This window comes from Betta splendens, chromosome 19 (genome assembly GCF_900634795.4).
Source record: "Betta splendens chromosome 19, fBetSpl5.4, whole genome shotgun sequence".
NCBI lineage: Eukaryota > Metazoa > Chordata > Actinopteri > Anabantiformes > Osphronemidae > Betta > Betta splendens.
This window is the reverse complement of record NC_040898.2, coordinates 3,963,142-3,984,075: the sequence shown is the minus strand read 5'-3', so window position 1 is coordinate 3,984,075 and position 20,934 is coordinate 3,963,142. Positions and strand designations below refer to the sequence as shown.

Here is a 20,934-nt window from a genome sequence, read left to right as displayed (position 1 = left end):
CATACCCATTGTTTAGTTAGTCAATTAATAATACTATATCAATGTTAAAGGTCTCTGTAAAGCAAATGAAGACCTATAAATATAAGCAAAAATAAGTATGCAACTAATCTACCAAAACCCATGTATTTAATATACACAGATAGAGTTGTGTGCCCACTAAAGGTCAGTGGAGAATTACCATGTGACTGATAAAATAAAATAAAACAAGATACACACTTTACTGATCCCTTTGGGGAAATTGTGTGAATGTGATGGTGAATTGCTGCCAGAAACACAAACAAAGAGATAAAGATCCCTCAGGGGTGGAAGTAATGACAGTGGATGTGAGGATGCTGAAGGAGCTGAAGGTGTTCATGTAGCTGATGATGTTGATGAAGGCCAGGGTAAATAAATAAAAAAAATACTCCACAACTTGCCGATAGCAAAGTGAGGTGCCTGAACCTTGGCATGATGGTGAAACATAGAGAAAACCAAAGGAGAGGGTGACCTGCTTAACTTTGCAGGAGACTTGAACATTTCTCATCTATTTATGACAATTATGCAAAAAACATAGTAAAGAAGAGATGGATGAGAAAGAAAATCAGACACCCACAGACAATAATTTCTATTTGTGTATATATGTGTTTACTTTGTCATAGTATGATGGCCAATTTTTAGAGCACCAATTAATTCAGTGTTTTTTTTTTCATTTAAAGTCAGACACAACTGAATATTTGAAATATCAGTAATAGTGAAAAGCCTAAGTTGCAGAAAAACTGTTTGAAGAACTGTGGACAAATTGGACACCAGGACGAATGTCGGGTGTGTGGGATGTGGACGCATCTATAACTTTAACACAACTGTATGCTCTCCTAACTGTATTTGTGATCTTTAGAGTAAAATAATGATTTCAAAAGACTAGTCAGAGTAAGCAATACTGTATTTTATCAAATCTGGCTCTTACAGACAGAAATAATGGGCTTCATGAGTAAGTCTCCATAAGCTACTTACTCCTAATGTACAGTATGTAGGCAATTTATTGTGTCCCACCAGGCCTGAAAGAGTTTTACATTTCTAAAAAAATTACCAAATGAGAAAAAGCTTTGTCTTTTGTTTTTATTGTAAAGTAGCTAAAACGCCACGAATATGAATAAAAAACACAATATTCCCATTGTAACAGCAAACTGACAATGGAACATACAGTTTAGTATAAAAATATGTAAAACACAAATTATGTAAAAACACGACGTGTCCTTTAAGTGCATTAAACTAGATGATCAATATTAACATTTAAAAATAACACGTTTAACACTCTGTCAGCAGTTTTTGTAAAAATGGTAAGTGGCACAAAAGGAAGATGTATGTTTGTGGCTATAAGGCACATTCAGTCATTTGAGGTGAAAACTGATTAAATCAGTTAACAAATCACCATCATCTCTGCTCTTTTTGTCCACATGGAGGTGATGCTGGCGTTGAGCAGACATACTGTAAAATCACTTCACTTTTATTCTCAGGCAAGTGAGAATGAATTATTTATCACTTGTCTTTATTACATCACATGCGCTTTATCTCAGCTGTGATCGGTCCAGCTGCCGCTTCACCAGCTCAGAGTAGATGCGCGTTCAGGTCGTATTTCTCGCAGAACTTGTCAGTGATGGGGATGCAGGTGAGGTACTCGCACCAGTCGCACTTCACGGGGTAGACGTAGAAGAGCACGGCCAGTGCAGAGAACAGGCCCAGGAACACCAGGATGAAGACGCAGATCTGGACCCGCTTCCTGTACAGATCCGAGCGGCCGAAGCTGAACGGAAACAAACAGTGTTATGACTTTGTTAATAATATATAATAATTAATATGCTAGCAAGTCAGCTCTGTCGTTCCACTGACCTGATGTATGGGAGGAAGGCGAAGGACAGGAAGAATCCTGACACGAAGCCGCTGATGTGGGCGAAGTTGTCGATCCAAGGAAGCAAACCAAAGGAGAAGAAGAAGACGGAGATGGCCAGCAGCTTGGAAAACGCCCTCCACGGCCGCTCCAGGATCTGCCAGCTCTGGAACAGCTCCACGAACAGGCAGGCCAGGATGCCGAACTGGCTGCCGGCAGGGCCCACCTGAGGAGGGGCGACGGGGGGGAGAGGTGAGCACGCGCGCTGTATGCGGGATGCGCTGAAGGCTCGGGCCGTTACCTCTGCCCTGTACGGCAGGAAGATGGCCGAGGCCAGGTTCCCCGTGATGCCGCTGAGCGTGTAGATGATGGAGATTCTCAGCCAGCCGGCCAGCTTCTCCAGGTCCCTCAGCACCGTCATCTGGAACAACACTGACACCAGGCAGTGGACGACCCTGCAAACACAGGTCAGCTGGGATGTTGTTCCGTGTGACGCACGAAATCACCAGCGCTGTGAGCTTGTTACCCAGCGTGGAGGAAGAGGGACAGCCAGAGTCGGGAGAACTGGTCTGGGATCTCCGGGTTGAGGAACGGCAACAAGCCGCACACGTCGTCCATACAAGCCACCTGGAGGTCAGGAGAAAGGCGTTCACGAACGGGCCTGGTTTAACTAGACAGTCAGCCTCTCACAAGCTCAGGTCCTCCCACCTGTGAGCAGAGGGTCGCCTCCTCGTGAAAGTAGCCGTGCATGAAGTCACAGTGCTCCCGGGAAGTTATTTCACACCTACAACATGCCACCATCCTTAGCTTCAGCTGTGAATTACACCTACAGTATCGTGGTGTTGATTCAGCATCAATGGAGCGCCCAAGAAGCCGAGCCGTACCGTCCTTTGATTCCGATGCAGCAGGGCCGGCCCGTGATGGTGCAGTCGACGTGCGGGAGGTTGGTGTGGTTCCCAGAGTCGTGCCTCGTGCACACCTGCAGGTCAAAGCCACGGGGAGGGGGTTGGGATCGGATTACGGCGGCGCGATCGCAGCCCGCGCTCGGGCGACGGCACTCACCGGCCACGCGGCGATGTCGTCGGGCCACTCGTGAGGCGACGCGGACGCCGGCTCCAGGCAAGTCCTGCAGAACCGCAAGCAAAGCCACACATTGAGGCTGCGCTGTTAAAAGCGGCGCTCGCGCGTGAGGCTGCTTCCCTCACCTGGGGTCCTGATGGCACACAGAGCCGTGCCGGCGCGGGCGCCCGTTCAGATGAGGAGCGCTGGGGTGCTGGGGCCACTTCACCCACACGGCCAGGGTGCTCTGCAACAAAGACGGGCGGCGCTCAGGCCTCATTCGTTGCATTCTACAGCCTCGGTGGAGCCCACTGACCGAACACTCCTCCTGTGACGTCTGCAGGCAGCCGGAGCGGTCGTTCCTCACGCAGCAGCCCGTTTCGCGCTCCCTTTCTCGGCTCTCCCGCATCAGCGCGTGGATCTCCTCATCCTGACGCATGCACGGGGAAAACTTGGCTCCCAGGTGGATCAGCGCCTCCTGTCGGTAGTTATTATAGGCATTCGTGCTAGTAGCTTAGTTTATGGATTGTTTCTTGGTTTCATTAGTAGTTAGTCAGGGTTGGTTTGTTTTCTAGTCAATATTTGGTTCCTGCTTCAGCAGTGATTTTATGTTGAGAGGTTTTGTTTCAGTTTCTTAGACCAGCTGTTACAGGACCTTCCTGTCTCGCAATGATTTTGACCTCTAGATCCCCAGTGTGTGGTTTTGATCTCCTGCCTTTGCAGTGATTTTGTGATTTGTTTAACAATGTCCTTGTGAGCTTTTTCAGTTAATTACTTTAACTGTGATCATGGGCTCACTTCACCAAACATACTGTATGTCACTGTGCTCATCCTCGGGGCAAAAGCTCATTTAAATCATTTTTCAATCCCTTTTCTTATGTGAGCTACAGTATCAGCAGACTTATTAGCAATGCATGCTCCCATTTAGATGACATCTCTTTCTTGTCTTGACATTTCACCACCTGCCTCAACAGCACAATGATGCTTATGTTCAAGTTATTATTTATTATTTCTACTGTTAATACTATAAAATTGCACTGTTTAATCTACACTCGGTTTAGCTACTGTAGTCAAATATCCTGTAGAATACACATCTACTATACGTTTACAACTGTACTAAACCAAGCAGTGTTTAGTGAAATAGACACTTACTGAGCTTGGACCGACCCAAAAGTTTTGTTGTTGCACAAACTTCACATTTTCATAGACTCCTTTGTTCTTCAACACCTAAAGGCAACATTTCACATATTACTCAACAACACATTTACCAGTGAATTACCAATATAAGTAAGACAGATGCTGCATAAAAGCTACTTACTGAATCAACTGTTTCATGCTGCGAGAAGCCCACAGGAGCAATACCGTAGATGGCGACAGCCAGGATGGTTATAAGCAAATGGACAAATGTTATCCAGTAGGTAAAGAAAGGCCTGATGGGTAAAGAAGGCCATGTTCACTTGAGTGCACTGACCAGAAAACCTTACAGCACACATAATAAACGGTCTCACCTATGATCATCCATGTCCTCAATCTGCCTCTTGACAAAACTATCAATGCGTTTGCGGTACGTCCTGTTGGTGAGGCGGCCGACGATGCCGAGTCCGTACGGCCTCTTCTCTCGGGCAAACAGCTTCTTTACGGGCACGGCGATCCTTCGCCCTCGCTGCTGATGGCTGCTGACCACCTCCTGCTTCAGACGCACCTTTGGCTCGAGCAGAGCAGCATCTTTGGCCTTCCGCCATCCTCGCTCCAGAGGTCTGGAGCACAGAGGATATGGAAGAAATCACTTACTGGTGGGTTACATTTAGAATGAGTTGTATTATTTTAATGTCAAAACCCACAGCATCAAGTGACTCCTTTCCAGTTCCTTCTTGTCCAGAGCACCACCTGTCATCTCGCTCTCATCCGGTTGTTTCAGGGCAGCCTCTGATGGCGTCTCAAAAACCTCATCTACGTAGCTGGAAGACTCATCCTGCAGGCCGTCCTACAAAGATGACCACTAAGTGAGAAGGAATTCACAGCTGAAAAACTCAGGCTGCAAAGGTGGAGTAGAAGAAACTAAACTAACAGTTTAAAAGAACTGAACAACTGAACTGACTGCATCATTAAGACAAAACTTCAGGTGAACTAAAGTGCAGGTCGTTCCAGCATAGTGTGGATGTGTGTCCACTCCTCACTCTGGTGAAAAAGGAGGTGTCCAGCTCATCGGGGAAGTCCACGGTGTCCTCTTCGTAGAAAGCGTGAGGCACAAAACTCTGTCTGCGATGTCGCCCAGAGGTGCTCTCACTCACAACCCGGCCCTAGCAAACACAAAAACACGCCCAAAGTCACAGATAGAGTGGATGTTCTATGGAGCTGAATCCACCACACAGCTGATCTAATGTTTTACAGGCCATGCCCATATGTACAGTACACACAAGTACATAGATGGGTACACAAGGGCACAGACAAACTCAGATTTGATGCATTTATATGTGGAGGATGCAGGGACATGAAACAACAGATTACAAATTCATGGAAAAGCAAATCATGAGCTCAGTCCCTTTCATGATAGCGCTCCGTCGTTGCTAATCCATAAAGGATTACAGACATTCACAAAGCGCCGAATGGGGTATTTTACTGTTTGTACCGCGTAAACAAAGCGTGAGCGGCACCTTCATCAGAGCCGCTGCGGCCTTGAGGCTCATGAGGGCGACGGACTCCCGCTTGCGCCGTCGGGGCGGCTGGTTGAGGCCCGAGCGCGAGCTGGAGAAGGAGCAGAGCGAGGCGGTGCCGGGTGTGATGGTGGCGTGAGGGCCGCCGAAGCCATCGACCTCGTCCGCCACGCGGAAGGCACGGCCGCGGGCCAGGGGGTCTACGATCTGCACACACGGGTCTCAGTAGTCACATACAGGTTGATTATAGTCAGGAATAAGAAGAAGAATCACATCATGGATGCAGGTTTTGTCTACATTTATCATCATCATCCATCTCCAGGTAGGAGAGTGGTGGGAGATTGTGAAAAGAGACCAGGTGAATAGCCGCCCCCCTTCCTCCATCATGCATCTACCCCCTCCGTTGCTGGCCTACCCGCTGCATGCCATAGCAGTGGTGACTGGGGTGGTGGGGTGGGAGGTAAAGGGGAGGAGGGGTCTCAGTGCTGGCCAGCGAGAGGTTGTCCTGGCTGTGCAGCTCCATCTCCCTCATCACCTGGGCCTTGAGACCACCGTACAGATGGCGGCAGTGCTGCAGGCTCTTCCGCCTCCATCGCTGGGTGGTGTCGCTGTCCTTGCTCACCCCAAACCAGTCGGCGGTGCCCCTGCAGACAAAACAGTTAAAGGTTAGTCAGAACTCTGTGACGTGATTTGGTTGTGTGTGTTTGTAAAGGAGGACAAACTGGAGACTGAGCAGAGTCTGTAATAAACACTTTAAAGGCTCAGGGGCAGAGAGTGGGTGGGACAGCTATGGTTGTCGTCCCTCCACAGGAGGAATGTTGGAGCATGAGGACAGGTTTTTAGAAACAGAACACTGGGCCTCCCTGAGCAGGAGAGCCAGGTATGTGAACACCTGGGGCTCAGGAGGAAACGGGAAGCAGAGGTGCAAACAGGAAGTGCAGAGCGTTTAGAAGTCAGAGAATGTGACTCAGGCAAAGGTGAGAGGAGCTACACTGCGATTCTGAATCTAGTTCAAGGCCAGATGACACAACCTCAGGTAAGTGAACCTGTTTGTCTGTGGTCCCATAAATGAAATAGACTTGTGGAGCGACTTACACATCCTCCAGGTCCAATAAGGCAGGAACATCCTGCACTGGAATTACAGGCTTACACAGCAGCTAAAAAGCAGCCAAGGGCAAAATACTACTAATAATAATACAAATACTACTGGAGATCAAATAGAAAACAAAAATAATGACATTATTCCATTAAGCATCACTAACCATCCCTGTCCCCACTCACCCCCTGACCGTTATCGCACCCTGACTCATCCCCTGCAGATCCCACATACAGTGTCCACTGAGGGGATTTCCTCAGGTCCGGGCCAGTCGTTACGCAAAGACAGGATGATCTCCTCAGACCCACAATGTGATGATCTCCTGGTTAATCAAAGGTTAGAGGGAATCTGGTGTTGACCTCCTCAGGCTGATACAAATCAATAAATACATCCACAAAACATGTCCTTGTCAAGCTTTCAGCCACTCAGCCCAGTGTGAGCTTCACAGCGTAGAACAGAGGTTTCTACTCTATGACTCCATGCGTAGTTGTGGCTGTGGAGTCCTTGATACACCAAACAGCTCTCCCTGAGGTTCCTCTTCTAACATTCTGTACCAGCGCCTGGAGAGACTGGACACGGTGTGCATCAGGAAAGAGGAGGGAACCAGGAAGGGAACTGGGACATGCCTGAACATGACACACGCATCCAGAACACCACAGAGCTCCGCTTCTCCTTATTTATTCAGATATGTAGCGCCGCACTAGTTAAAAGAAGTGTCATTGGTCAGTTCAGACAACTGTGCGTGTCAGACAGTGTGTCTACACACAGGTTTCCTGTTGCACCATCTCCCAGTTACGCTGCAGGCTGAGCACGTGCAGCAAATCCCACAAGGACAAACATGTTGCATGAAGAGTAAATAGTTTACCCCTCATGCAGGAACTTCCTTTGAAGGAGAGCAACCTCATTTAACCTCCATAAGTCACCCTGTCGAATGAATTACCGCACAAACAACAAGCTAATTCTGTTTCTTCCTCTCAAACTAATACTGATTATAAACCTTCACATGTTAATTCTTCTGAAGATAATGTCTGGGTTTTAGTCTTCACTTCAGGGATCAACCATTTACAGTATGTGGCCCAAGTGCTGCGTGACGCACACACTGTGCTGCAGCCTAGAAATGTTGAAGCGCTGTCTGCCTGAAGCCGTGTTGTGGTGTCCTACCTGACGCACTGCTACACATTTTAGGATGACAGACTCACACCTACTGTACAGGAAATGTATAATTTCCTGTTAACCTGACTGCATGTACTGTATTTGGATGTGGGAACCCAGATACCCGGAGAACAGGCACAGTGGGAATTAAAGGAGCCTTAGCCAGGTGCCATTATCTCCCTCTCTGCTTCGCCACTCCTGTACCTGATGATCTGTCTGGGAATAGACGAGCGCCGCTGGTTGTGTATTTTGGAGATGCAGGACCTCCTTCGAGCGGTCGACACCCTCCTGGGAGCCCTCTGGCCCTTTGGGGGCACAGTGTTGACGCGCTGGAAGCGCACCCGTTTCTCACTTTACATCGTCACACAGAGAGGACAGGTGGGCAGTGTGGAGAAGCAAGGGTTAATGTATGGGAATCGTCAAGGTCAAAGAAGAGGGAGCAGAAGAGAGAAGAACACACAGGATTAAGTTGTGTTGAACTAGAAATAGAAAAGATTGAAATTTAATTAGTTCAGACGGTTGAATGGAGAGGAAGTTTGAGAACATGCAGCGGTCACAGTAATTAGAAAAGAAGGGACCTTTTCATTCAAAATGCTTGTGTGTGTGTGTGTGTGTGTGTGTGTGTGTGTGTGTGTGTGTGTGTGTGTGTGTGTGTGTGTGTGTGTGTGTGTGTGACCTCTTGATGGACTGTGTGAAGGAGGGCAGTCTCTCTGCAGGAGGTCTGAGGTAGTTGTTGGACGTGTCCACAGCAGCGGCGCAGGTCTGAGGGTTCTCCCCTGGCACGCTGACGCTGCGCAGACGCTTTACCGGCTGCAACACACCGCACACGCAAACACGTACCGACACATGACGCATCCGTTCTCTGCACAATCGGATGTAGCCTTTTGTAGGAGATCGACATACCTGAGTGAGCGTCGGTGTGTGGTCTGGCGTCAGCTGGATGCTGGGAATGTCCACTTGGAGCCACGGGGGCTTGTTGGTCTGCTGGCTGCTGATCCGGCTCCCTGGATCATCCATGCTAGCTGCCCCCCCCTACGCCTGCCAGCTGGACAACACAGAGAACCACAATTGACCCGCTTCATCATTAGCAATAGTAACAGACCCTTCTGTAGATTAGGTTCAGGTTATTTATAGGTTTAAGGGGAGTTACAATATTCATTATAATTGGAGGCCACCTGCCTGGGTTCTCCACAAAATGGTGCCAAATTACATCAAAGACTTGCAGGCCACTCACATTTAAACTCCATCAACACAAACAAGTATGTGACAAATGGAACGACTGAGCTAAACAGAGGAAAAACCACAGAACAGCATCAGTTCATCCTGTTGTTTGCTTGTTTAGTGGTTTCTGCTCAACTGTAGGCATTTGGAGGTGAATGGTTATAGTGTATAGTATTTTTATTACAGAGGGTAAAATTGATATGAAAACTGTCTAAAATGTTATATAAATGTACTTGGTGATGATCCGTTGTAATAAAGTGACATCAAAGTGATAAGTGATTCGTAATTTAAGCATGTCTTCCGCTTTCCAATGGCAGTCAAACCATTACATCAATATACTGAAGTTTAATATGCAAAATGCAAATATGCTTGAATAACAAAAGCATAATGTGTTCGCTTCATTCACGTCTTTTATTTTTTGCAATAAGCAAGAATACATCAAAGCAACTTATTACAGGTGTTATTCTAGCTTTTAAATTGAACTTTTTGACTTGAAAAGCATCGCTTCAGTGTGAGGAAGCATCATTATTCCTCCAGTCTAGTGACTGCATGGGAAGACGGAGCATCACTGAGCACGAGCAGAGGAACTGTGACTAAACACAGGCCGTGGAGTGATGCAAAGACTGGACCCCAACAACGAGCGGCTGCAGGTCTCAGCTGGGAATCACTCTGATTCATGGAAGCCAAAGAACCCACAGGCTGCGTTTTCCTGCCATGAAACCATCAGCTGAGCAACAGTCTCTTTTATCGAACCTGATTCTGGAGCCAATATTCAGATGTTTGGCCAAAACCAGATCTAATGAGCTAAAAGACTGTGAAAATAAGCAGCTGGGGGACGTCTTGATGTGCAGATGGAGTGTGATTTCAAACAAACAGTTGTATTTACATATATAGCACCAATCTACAATACTAAGTTATCTCAAGGCACTTTCCAAGGTTTAAGACCCCACAACTAAAACCCAACAAATCCCACATTAAGCAAGCTCTTTATTTAAATAGGCAAACAGTAAATGTAATAGTAATAATCATTTAATTTGATCTAATTTAAATTCATAGCTTGGTAGGCATCTGTGTCTGTTGGTATACTGGAACAAATCAGTTTCCCAAAGTAGAGATCTTTCTAAATATTTGGGGCCAAACTGCTTTTTAAATCCTAAATATTAAAGCTTACTTACTTACATAAAATTACTGGAAATTATTTTTAAATGTTTGCATTCAGTTTTAAAATTAATTTCCAGTGTTGAATGGATCATTGTTGGGTGGATTGATTTCACTGACTGATTTTTATCAACAAAAATAATGAAGCATTCCTCCAATAATTAGATTTTTTTTTTAATGTTTGAATCATACTTAGAAATGTTTAGTTGCATTGCTGGAAATTGCAACCCTGACTTTTACATGTAGGTTTACATCTAATACAAGATGTACACACACCCTCTCATCCACACGCTCCAGCCTTTACTTGACTCACGTGCTTTTATTGGATGGGTCCAGAGCTGAAAAAAACTTTAAAGCAAAGTTTCAGTCCAATACCTTAAACGTTACTACAGTCACTACTACACTACTACATTTGCATTATAGCAAGATGTTGAGGTAAACATTGTATGTAAAGTATGTTAGTGTTTAGATATTTGCTGTGGTTCATACAAGTTGTACCTAAGTGCAGCCTCCTATGGCTAATAACATTTCTGTATGAATAAAGAAAGTTGAAGGCTGAGATAAAATCATAGACATAGGACACAGAAATGTTGAGTTAAAAACATGAAAATTAATTAAAATGTAAAACTAAAGACGACTCCACAGTGTTGAGTTTGATTTCCTTGGCGTTTTGTTCTCTCTGTGGTCACATGTGGAAGCCAGTGCGTTCCTTTAAGGTCACACAGGATAAACACACACCTCCAAATAGAAACCTCCACCGAAAGAATCCACGACCACATCCTCCGCTTATTCTGGGATACACGCAGTGTTGGGCTTCAGTCATTCTCTGATGTTTGTTTACAACGTTGAACAAACATATGCAAAGATGCACACACCGGTAAAAACAAACCAGCAACACAAACACACACACACAAACACACACACACACACACACACACACACACACACACACACACACACACATACACCCTCAAACAGGCCTTCAAAGAAATGAGGACCAGTCAAATGTCCTCACTATGGAAAATACAACACACACACACACACACACACACACACATACACCCTCAAACAGGCCTTCAAAGAAATGAGGACCAGTCAAATGTCCTCACTATGGAAAATACAACACACACACAGACACACACACACACACACACCCTCAAACAGGCCTTCAAAGAAGTTAGGACCGGTCAAATGTCCTCACTTTGGTAGGAAAATACAACACAAACACACACCACGCTCACATTCATTTGATAGCGCTCGTTCCTGTCTCATTTATGTAATAATCCATATGGCCACGAAAGAGACGCCCCATGCTTCTGTCTTGTGATCTTGTTTCCACTATCCACCATTTGTTATGCTCCGATCATGGTACTTGCTATTTTTTCTACATTTGTGTTTTCATGAAAAGCAGATTAGGACAGTAATCCCTGTGCAGTAAACCACATAACATCACTCTTCTGTCCGGTCACAGAGGCTCAACTCAACCACAGTCTGGTCAGAAATAAAGTGGAGATGTCAATGTCGACATTGAGTGTCAATGTCAGGATGATGTGTCTCATATTTAATCAAAGCAGATGAAGTGAAGGGCAGTTAAAGAAAGTGCAGCACTGTCAAAGCGCATACATTTTAATGGTTGAGTTTTGTTGTACAATATAGTAAATTTGATTGCTGTGAAGATTATTCGTCAAATCAGATGGATGGTTCTGTAGTCTAACAATATAATAAAAGAACAACACTTGAACATCTGCCACAACAGCAGCAGCAGCAGCAGGAGCTCAACTGTTACAGGGATTGTCCCTAAAATTAAAAATAATGATTAATGAACAGAAAAGACATCAAAACACAAAACATGAAGTCACTTGTGATTTGCTGGAAATATCTTTTTCCCAATTGCTGAGTATTCTGCGACTCTATAGTGGCATCTACAGTATGTGACCTGCAGCCATATGCTAATGATCTGAAGCATTTTTATTTGCCTCAGTTGTGGATGAGATGAGGAAGCAGCAATAAATGGCCCAGATATCAGTCAACATGCCACCAATATGTGCAGTCCTTGATGCTTGTAATTATTCTCCAAGCCCACTGACACATTAATGCGTTGTAGCCATCAGACTAAACACTGCTCTGGTTGTTGTGGGGTTTCAGCCTTTTCATCTCACGGCCACAGACTCTGCAGCAGTGAGCCATTCATTAGTCAATCTGCCTCTGTGCTGCTACGCCTCAAGTCCCAACACTGCGCCGAGGGGCTGGCACGCGTCCCGTCCACTTAGTCTGAGCACAAACCCACGCGCAGAGAACAGGAAGCAGCCATTCCACTGCAAAGCATGACACCTCCAAAGACTGACTGTAAAAGAAAGGAGGTGTTATGTTATACTGCTTAACGCACACCGTTGTGTTTTACTTAATGTCACAGTCAGGTCTTTAATGTTTTACACCCTCATGAATGTGATCTTTCCATCTGCTTCTCAACCTGTTTCTTACTGTAGACTGACATGTGGCTGCTTTTATAATTCACAAGCGGAAAAGGCACCAAGTCTGACAAATGTTTCAACCCGACCCAGCGCTCTCCACTTCACACCCACACGTTCTGACGACGCAGTCTGCACCGGAAGACGAGTCGAATGAAAAGCGGTGAGAGCTCTGCAAGGTGTAAAACCTGAAGGGAACGCCACTAAATATATGCAACATTATATATTTTATCCATTCTGCTGTATGTGGGATTATTACTGCTGCATATTTTAAACATATTAAGTTTTACAGTAGCCTCATGTCGCCTTTGTCTGCGTTTCTATGTCCACAGAAGCACAGTGTGACGTACGCTTGAGCACGTGGTGAAATACGGTGATGAATCGTTTATGTGGGACTTTCCGCACAGTAAAAAAAATGAGGACTTACTGTGCATGTGCCTCAGTGTTTGTAACAATGCAAAGGTTCCAGTTTGTTACATCATGTTACAGTTCAAGTGCGCCTGCTGTGTCTGACATCTGCATCCATTTACCTCTTTAGTAACTGCCAGGACTGTTACAAACTCACACTCACAGCTGACAAGCGAACTAATTACGATGGCCCCTCTCTCTATTGAGACGACGGCCAGACGAACTAACAGGGTGAGGATCCAAACACACTAAATGACTATCAATGAGGGAAATTAACAAGGGTCTGATAACTAACGACCCCCTCCAGTTTGCATATCAACCATAACTAGGAGTGGATGACGCCATCATACATCTGCTCCAACCACCTGGACAAGCCTGGTGCCTCTTGATTTCTCCAGTGCATTTAACACCATCCAGCCTGCGCTGCTGGGAGAGAAACTGAAGGACATGCAGGTGGAGCCCCCCTGATCTCATGGATCATGGACCACCTCACCAACCGCCCCCAGGACGTCCGCCTGCAGAACTGTGTGTCTGACACCGTGCTCTGCAGCACAGGAGCTCCACAGGGGACAGTCCTGTCTCCTTCCTCTTCACCCTGTGCACTCCAGACTTCAGGTACAACTCAGAGTCCTGTCACCTACAGAAGTTCTCTGATGACTCTGCTATTGTAGGACGTATCCCTTGTGGTGATGTCACAGAGTATCAGGGAGTGGTGGACAGCTTTGTGGACTGGTGTGGACAGAACCGCCTCCAACTGATCATCAGTAAAACTAAGGAGCTGGTGATGGACTTTAGGAAACCTGCGAGTGCTGTCACCCCCTCACTATTAAAAATTAATACTGTCATATCATACTGTACACCTAATATCTAGTGTTGCATTAAAATACAGTATAAGGTCAAAGAGAGAGACAGTTCTCAGAGTCTGAAATAAGACAATAAAAGGCAACACATCTGAAAATACTGCAGCGCTGATTATGGGAGACAAAGAGAACGGCTCAGCCGACCCTCATGTGGAGCTGCTTTGTGTTAACTGTGCAGGGACAGGAAGGCCACCATCACAATACGTTTCCAGTCTAGTATGGTCTCGCCTGGAGACATGAATGGGCCTCCTAGACGACCAGCCGTCCCTCCCACCAGCCCTCTGCCAACAAGCCCATGCGGCGAGCTCTGACACAACTGCTTCCTCTGTTGGCTGCGCTTGTATGAAATGTAATGGTAATTGCCCACAGATGCCGCATTAGGGTAAGAGAGTGGAAAGAGAGAGGGAACCAGCTTCCAAAAGAATATTTCGAGGAAAACTAGGAGGTCATAATAGTGGTTGCAAGGAGACAGAGAGGAGTTGTTCAGGATCTTCTCAGACCCTCAGGAGACATCTGGCCTTGGAGCAGCATCGTCATCTAATGTACACCCACAAAGACTTTGGAAACCAGTATGCACCACATACTGGAATCGCCAGATCAAAATTCCTTTCTGACAGGCACTTTGTTACTTATTCTGTTTCTCTTTTCAAAAAGCTGTTCTGTCCACACTGTGTTCATTTATAGCCTTTATAGCCTTGATGTCCACTGTGAATGCCAAAAGTGCATAAGCAGTACTGTACAAAAACATATAAATAATTAAACGTAAATATATACTGAAACATGGACTATGTTCAATTGGGTGGAAGTTTATCAGACTCAAAATTCAAATGCAAATGCATTTGTCCATTCAATATTCATTTTGTTCATTTAATTTGAAAAATTGACAATTCACTTTAAGAACAGAAAACAAGAAACTAGAAACACAAATGATGCAAACCAAACCAACAATGAGGACGTCCAAACAACAAAAACTGCTAAGCAGAAAACAAATATTACAGACTCAAAATCACTGAAGCAGATAAAGACAGAAATGCCAGCAACATAAAAAGAGGCAGGTAGAACTAACAAGTATAAGTAAGGCAGACATGAACAAACAAGACGGGCAAATTAACTAACTTTCATTAGGGAGGCAAATTAACATGAGACAAAACGAGCTGACGGGCAAATTGGAAAACCACAAACTGGCACCATGAACAGCAGAGGAAAAACCAGGAAGTGTGATGTCAGGGCAACCTGGACCAATCTCATGCTTAGGTGATGGTATGAGTGATTAATATGTGGATGCAAGTGATCTAGAAGAGGATTCTTCTAATCCACTCTCTCTCTCGTTCTCTCTTAAAACCAGAGGGTTATTGCACGAAACCAAGATAAGAGATTAAGCTGGGATTTTACAGATATCCTGGTTGAATTTAGGAGTAAGATATCCAGATAAGTGAAACTTCTTGACTTGATCTATCATCCTACTACACTCACCCTCATTTATTCTGTTGCATATTTGCGTGCATTTACACTAAACAGAAGAATAAAACACAGTACTACTGTGCAACTACTACTACTACTGTGTCTTGGCAAACGCATTGTGAAAACTGCTGGAGGGCGTCCGTAAAACCAAACCAGTTTTCCGCCCTGATTCACTCGACAGAGGGCTTCGTATAAACACGAAGGTGCCCAGAATTAAACCTGCCGTTCTCAACGCTGCTCTTCTCTCCAGCGTGTTCCAACCTGCTTCACGCAGGAACCTCGGTGCGTCGGGCGAGAAAGACATAGATAGCAGAATCAGGCGAGAGTCACAGATAAACAACACACACACACACACACACACACACACACACCTGCAAAGTGTCCTGGAGCGTGTTTACGCTCACATACACAAAGTGACAGCTCAGGCCAGATGACACATCTTCCAGGATGCTGTCGACTTCCTGTTTCGAGCTGTGGGTGTGTCTGGAATAAACTACAAGTGTGTCATTGAAACATTACCCTGTAACATTATGCTCTATGAATGAAATAAAAGAATGGAATGAGAACTAAAGTAAAGCAGTTAAATTACAACATTTATTTGACTTCCTACAACACAGTGCTACACAGCTTCACTCAGTCCTTTTCCCCACAGCTTTTTTCTAAGTACTCCGGTTCAAGAGTTCAGTCCGCGGCCACTAATCCGTCCCCCTCAGTGGAACCCTTGAACGGCTGTTGCAGGTGTGAGTGCTGCACGAGCTCGTGCGTGCGTGCGTGCGTGCGTCTTCCTGCCATCTGGCTCAAAAGTCTGCTTCCTACTATCTTTCCAAACAGGAAGCCAGAACAAGTCCTTGATGACACGAGCCACTAGTTTAATTGTCTCTGTGGGGTTCCTTGGCTCAGCCGCCGACAGAAAGGGTGCCTTCATCTCAACTGCAGCAGAGCCTGCATTCATTTATCACTCTCACAACGTGTGCGCGTGCGTGCGCGCGAATATATATAGTCTGCTGTATGTGGAGCAAATGCTGGGATCTTACTCTTTGTAAACCTTCTTGCAAGTGTTTAATAATGTGAAACACATTTCATTTGACTATGGCGCTTTTCTCTTTCACTTTGGGACACGCGCGCGCGCGCACGCACCTGTTCTCGCGCCTTAAAAATGCCTCCTGAAATGACAAACCGACCGAAAGCAGAAGAAACGTGACATTTTCATTCGAAAAGTTCAATCCAGATGTGTTCAAGTGTAAATCCAAGCCCGCATCCACCGTGGGTTCCCCCCCGGTGTGTGCCTGTGGGAGACCCCACCCAGAGACCCCCGCGTGCTGCAGCGCTGCTGGAACAAGAATCAGCTCGGCGCCGCCGCCGCACGAGCACGCGACCGGCGGGCAGCAGAGGCGACGAGGCTCGGTGTGACCCGCTGTGTTTCCCTGCTTACCTTCGAGCTGAGTTCGGATCGTATGGCTGAAGACGGCTCCACTGGCCAAGTTAGAAGCTCTCCTCGCCGCACAGCTTCACTGGCAACAGCGAGATCCAGATGTTGTAAAGGGCTGCGTTCACGTGCCGCTAACATGTAGGAATATGAGCAGCGAGGTGCTGCTGCTCCGCAGCTGGAGCGTGGACGCAGAGTTTCGCGCTGAGTGCACTTTGCAGTCTCACGGTGCTGCTGCAGCTGCTGGATGACAGAACGTTGACCGACGCCCCCCAGCGGTGACAGCAAGCAACTGCACACAGCTGTTACACTTTTACATAAAAGTGTTTTTTTTATATGGCAGTTATGTACAGCATGTAAGCTTCAATCCCTAACATCACAGTTCACAAACATAAAATTCACACACGCAACTAGACATTTAATAGTTTTCTGAATAACATTATACAACGTAATAATAAATAACGTAATACAGCTACATTCCTTTTTGGTCTTAATGTACTGTAAGATAATATTACTTTTCAAATGCTTATTAGAATTTCCTTGAATGCCTCATAAGGGAAGATTTTTGGTGCAGCTAAGGCACAAGTTCAGTCAGAAAAGGTGTTCAGTGCAGGTGGGTGGTGCCACAGAAAGTGTTTCCCCTGCAGGCCTGGAGTCATGTTCCTTTGACCACCTGGATTGGAGCTTACGTTCAACAATAACTAAATTGTAACAATACCTCGACTGCTCAACACAGTATTTAATCACAGGAACAATGTGGCCGTCAAATGTGAAAAGAAGTATTCAGCGCAGGACAGGGGATAACATTTGTGGGTCTTTATGCAAGTCTGGCCAGATGTTTCTGGGTGTGGTGCAGGTGTGGTGCAGGTGATGATCACTTTTGGTGTGTTTTGGAATGTCTGGAAAAAAATAATGTAGTGCCTGCCTTATGGCAATAAGAATAAGTCACCTGTAAGATTGAAACCTGCTGTGTTGGGAACATTTTTACAAACTTTGAAACCCTGGTGTCAAACCAGAAATCATCATTTGCCCCCCAGCTCATCCCTTATGTGTTATAATAGAACATTACAGAAAGAATACACACAAAGGTCTCAACTGACATTTACATGTCGCTCCACCTTTAACCGCAGGAAGTGGTAAGGAACATGAGACATCTATAAAAAGCAACACTAGACTCATTTAAGAAAGTACCTGAAGTCCATGATTCACTTCACTTCTTTATCTGTCCCATAAATGTAAATGTGTAGAAAAAACACTTTAAAAAAAGACAAAAAGGACAAACATGGATACATGTGTGCTCAAATACAACAGAGCACAACCGAGACGAAAACAAACATTTAACCTCATTGAAAACCACTACACATAAATGACTTAAATATCACAAAAAGTGTGACGGGAGTGTGTTGAAAGACTGTTAATATACAGTGGTAAAGGCATGTGTGGGATGTTTGTTCTCACCACTAACCATCATTTCCTCTTCCTCCTGTTTAATTACAAGCTGCTGAGTTTTATGCACCGCTTTAAGCCTAAAGACAAGAAACGGTGCTGTCGAGCCTACAGACGTCTTAAATATGAAATATCTAATAGACTGGATTCACTTTGACAGGAGTCTGGTATATATAATAATCTGTAAGCTGTAGGTTGCTTTATTAGCATCTTTGTCTTTACTCTAAATTGCAGTTTACACACTCTTGTACAGGCACCCAAACACATGAATGTCAGTCCAAATGAAGCCCAGACGTTTAGCTAATATTCTGTTTGTATTCTGTTGCACATTGACAGAGAGTTAAATTACATGCAGGAAGTCCAGAAAACCACTTTTCTTCTGTTAATACTAATTACAATGCGTAGCTGAAGACAATAGGCTTTGATCTAAGGAGATTTTGGAACCATTTTGGAAAACTTTTCCATCCTTCTGTTGCACCACACTGACTACATGAGTCAGGTACATTTTTATTGTGAACTTCTACTGTAAGAGGTTAATTATATATGCAGTATTAATAATGATATAATATGTAATGGAGAAAACAGTTCTGTAACATATTTACATGTGAAATGTGACAGATTTTATTATTACATAAAAGGTACTCCAGTAAAGTACAGTTACTCATTCACTAGTAGTACAATTCAAGTAAGGTAAGATTAAAAAATTATATCAATTATTGAAACCCCGTTTTTTGTGTAGTTATGGTTTATTTACAGTACTTTTGACTGCCCACTTATTATAGTAAGCACACAACCCCAATACTGACATTCAGTGGGGGGGTTTGCCCCTGGTTCTCATTGGGCGGACAGCGTTGACCCCCGGTGGCCCACTCTGACCTCGGGTGCTGTCTCTGTGGCTGCTGCAGCTCTGCCTGGGGGGCTCTGTGTGGGCGGCTTGGGTCGCAACACCTGCCCTCCTGGAACTGAAGGTGTGTGGGCTCCCTGGGTGCTAGGATTCTTTCCTCTGCTCGTTGGATGGGCGTAGTGGCAGAGCTCCTCCATCACCCTCGCTTCCACAAGTGGCATTGTTCATGCACCTACGTCTGCCTCAACCTTTGGGTGAACAATGTTAAGCTACAGCTTTACTCACCCTGTTGTAGGACACTCAACACCTGCGCTGATAAACAGGCTTTCTAAACCCAACTGTAAGTGATACTGATCACTACCAATATCAATAATGTGTGAATATGGTAGTTGTGGTGTTGTATGTCATGACTATTATTAACTATTATGAGATTATTTATAACAATGCATATGTGTATGTTTATGATATTTGTATATGTATGTTTGTATGAGTGTGTGCACATACCTTAACACTATTATTAGCATTAATTTTAATTTCACAGGTAAACCACAGTACAGCAATTATTTAGCTATGAATGTGTCAGCCTAAAGTACTTCCGTATTTATTTATTCTGTGCCTATTGTTTGCATGATTGATATGCTTGGTTTCGGCAGCTGAAAAAAGGGGAAAGTAAGTAGCCCACAGCTAGTTTTGACATTGCCCGGTGCTTTCTTCATACAGTCCCTGGCACTCTCGTAGGCCACCTGAAGTTGTCTGCAGTGCTCAGCCACCCAACCACAGACTGCACCATTTGCTGGTTCAGGTGGATGACCTAACAGGAAGTCAACAGGCAGCTGTGGTTCTCGACCGAACACGAGAAAGTGTGGAGACTCACCCGCTGACTTATGCACTGTGATGATATAATAAATCACAAGTTGGGGGCAGATGCAATTACCTTTCTGTTCCGGTGGTTTTATGACTCTGTGGTGGCATCAGCCATCCTGTACGTGTGGTCTGCTGGAACAGCATCATCACGGTGAGGGACAGGAAGAGACTGGACAGGGTCATCAAAAGTCCAATACTCACTCTACCTTAATTTTTGCTGCTGTATTTTTTTTTCTTCTCTGTATTGTGCTGTTGTGTGACGCAGTTTCCTCACTGTGGGACTATTAAAGGTTTTCTTATTCTTATTAAAGGGCATCCATGGACTCCTCAATTCTAGGAAGAGGGAAGGCATCTCTTCTAGTTTTACAGTTTAGTTATCTGTAGTCCACACAGAGGCGAAGACTGCCATCTGTCTTGTGGACCAAAACAATCGGGAAAGCATATGTCATGCTGCTCTCCCTAATGACCTGATTTATGTGATGTGGTGTATTTCACTAAATCGTAATCTGAAGGAGGGATTCACCTATATGTGGGACTACGAGGTCACTCTCACCAGCAGAAAACACAGCTTTGTATTTTGACAGCAGTGCCCTAACCCTCTCCTGTTCTGCATCGGTGAGTACAGACAGATTTTCCTCTTTAACCGCTCCTGAACTGAACTAACACCTCCCAGCTGGGAGCTGACAGTAGGGCAGCTATGGTGGACTTCAGCTGGCCACCACTCTCACTAATGCCAGCGGGCAACCCTATCACTTGAGTCTGTATTAGGCAACCCAGAGAGACAGAGGGATGCAACGCAACTAAAGACACGTCTATGTTCACGACTGGAATGTAAGCTGTTCCCATCACCACACGAACCAGAGCAGGAGACTAACAACCCTTCTGCCAGGCTATTCTCACCAGTCAAGGGCTCACCCTGAGATGAACCGGCGGCCCCAAGCTGTGCTGAGCAA

The 20,934-nt window shown here is 45.3% G+C and overlaps 1 protein-coding gene across 9 annotated transcripts; it reads right to left on the bottom strand.

Moving 5' to 3' along the window:
* Positions 1–901: 901 nt before the first annotated feature.
* rhbdf1b (rhomboid 5 homolog 1b (Drosophila)) lies at positions 902–17,062 on the bottom strand. Of its 9 annotated transcripts, none has more exons than XM_055504485.1 (20): positions 16,834–17,062; positions 15,773–15,884; positions 8,729–8,870; positions 8,502–8,635; positions 8,030–8,176; positions 5,993–6,221; positions 5,578–5,784; positions 5,101–5,223; positions 4,765–4,907; positions 4,432–4,680; positions 4,242–4,353; positions 4,076–4,150; positions 3,070–3,401; positions 2,927–2,990; positions 2,749–2,843; positions 2,573–2,648; positions 2,391–2,491; positions 2,166–2,319; positions 1,867–2,090; positions 902–1,780 (listed from the first exon to the last, which is right to left on the bottom strand). In XM_055504485.1, exons 3-20 carry the CDS (start codon positions 8,840–8,842, stop codon positions 1,585–1,587), a joined length of 2,775 nt encoding a protein of 924 aa, XP_055360460.1. In that variant the 5' UTR covers positions 8,843–8,870; positions 15,773–15,884; positions 16,834–17,062; the 3' UTR covers positions 902–1,584. The 9 variants fall into 9 exon arrangements, with proteins under 9 accessions (XP_055360460.1, XP_028990791.1, XP_028990790.1 ...); XM_029134958.2 differs by lacking the exon at positions 15,773–15,884 and having other exon boundaries at positions 3,070–3,170; positions 3,240–3,401; positions 16,834–17,061; XM_029134957.3 differs by lacking the exon at positions 15,773–15,884 and having other exon boundaries at positions 16,834–17,061.
* Positions 17,063–20,934: the final 3,872 nt, after the last annotated feature.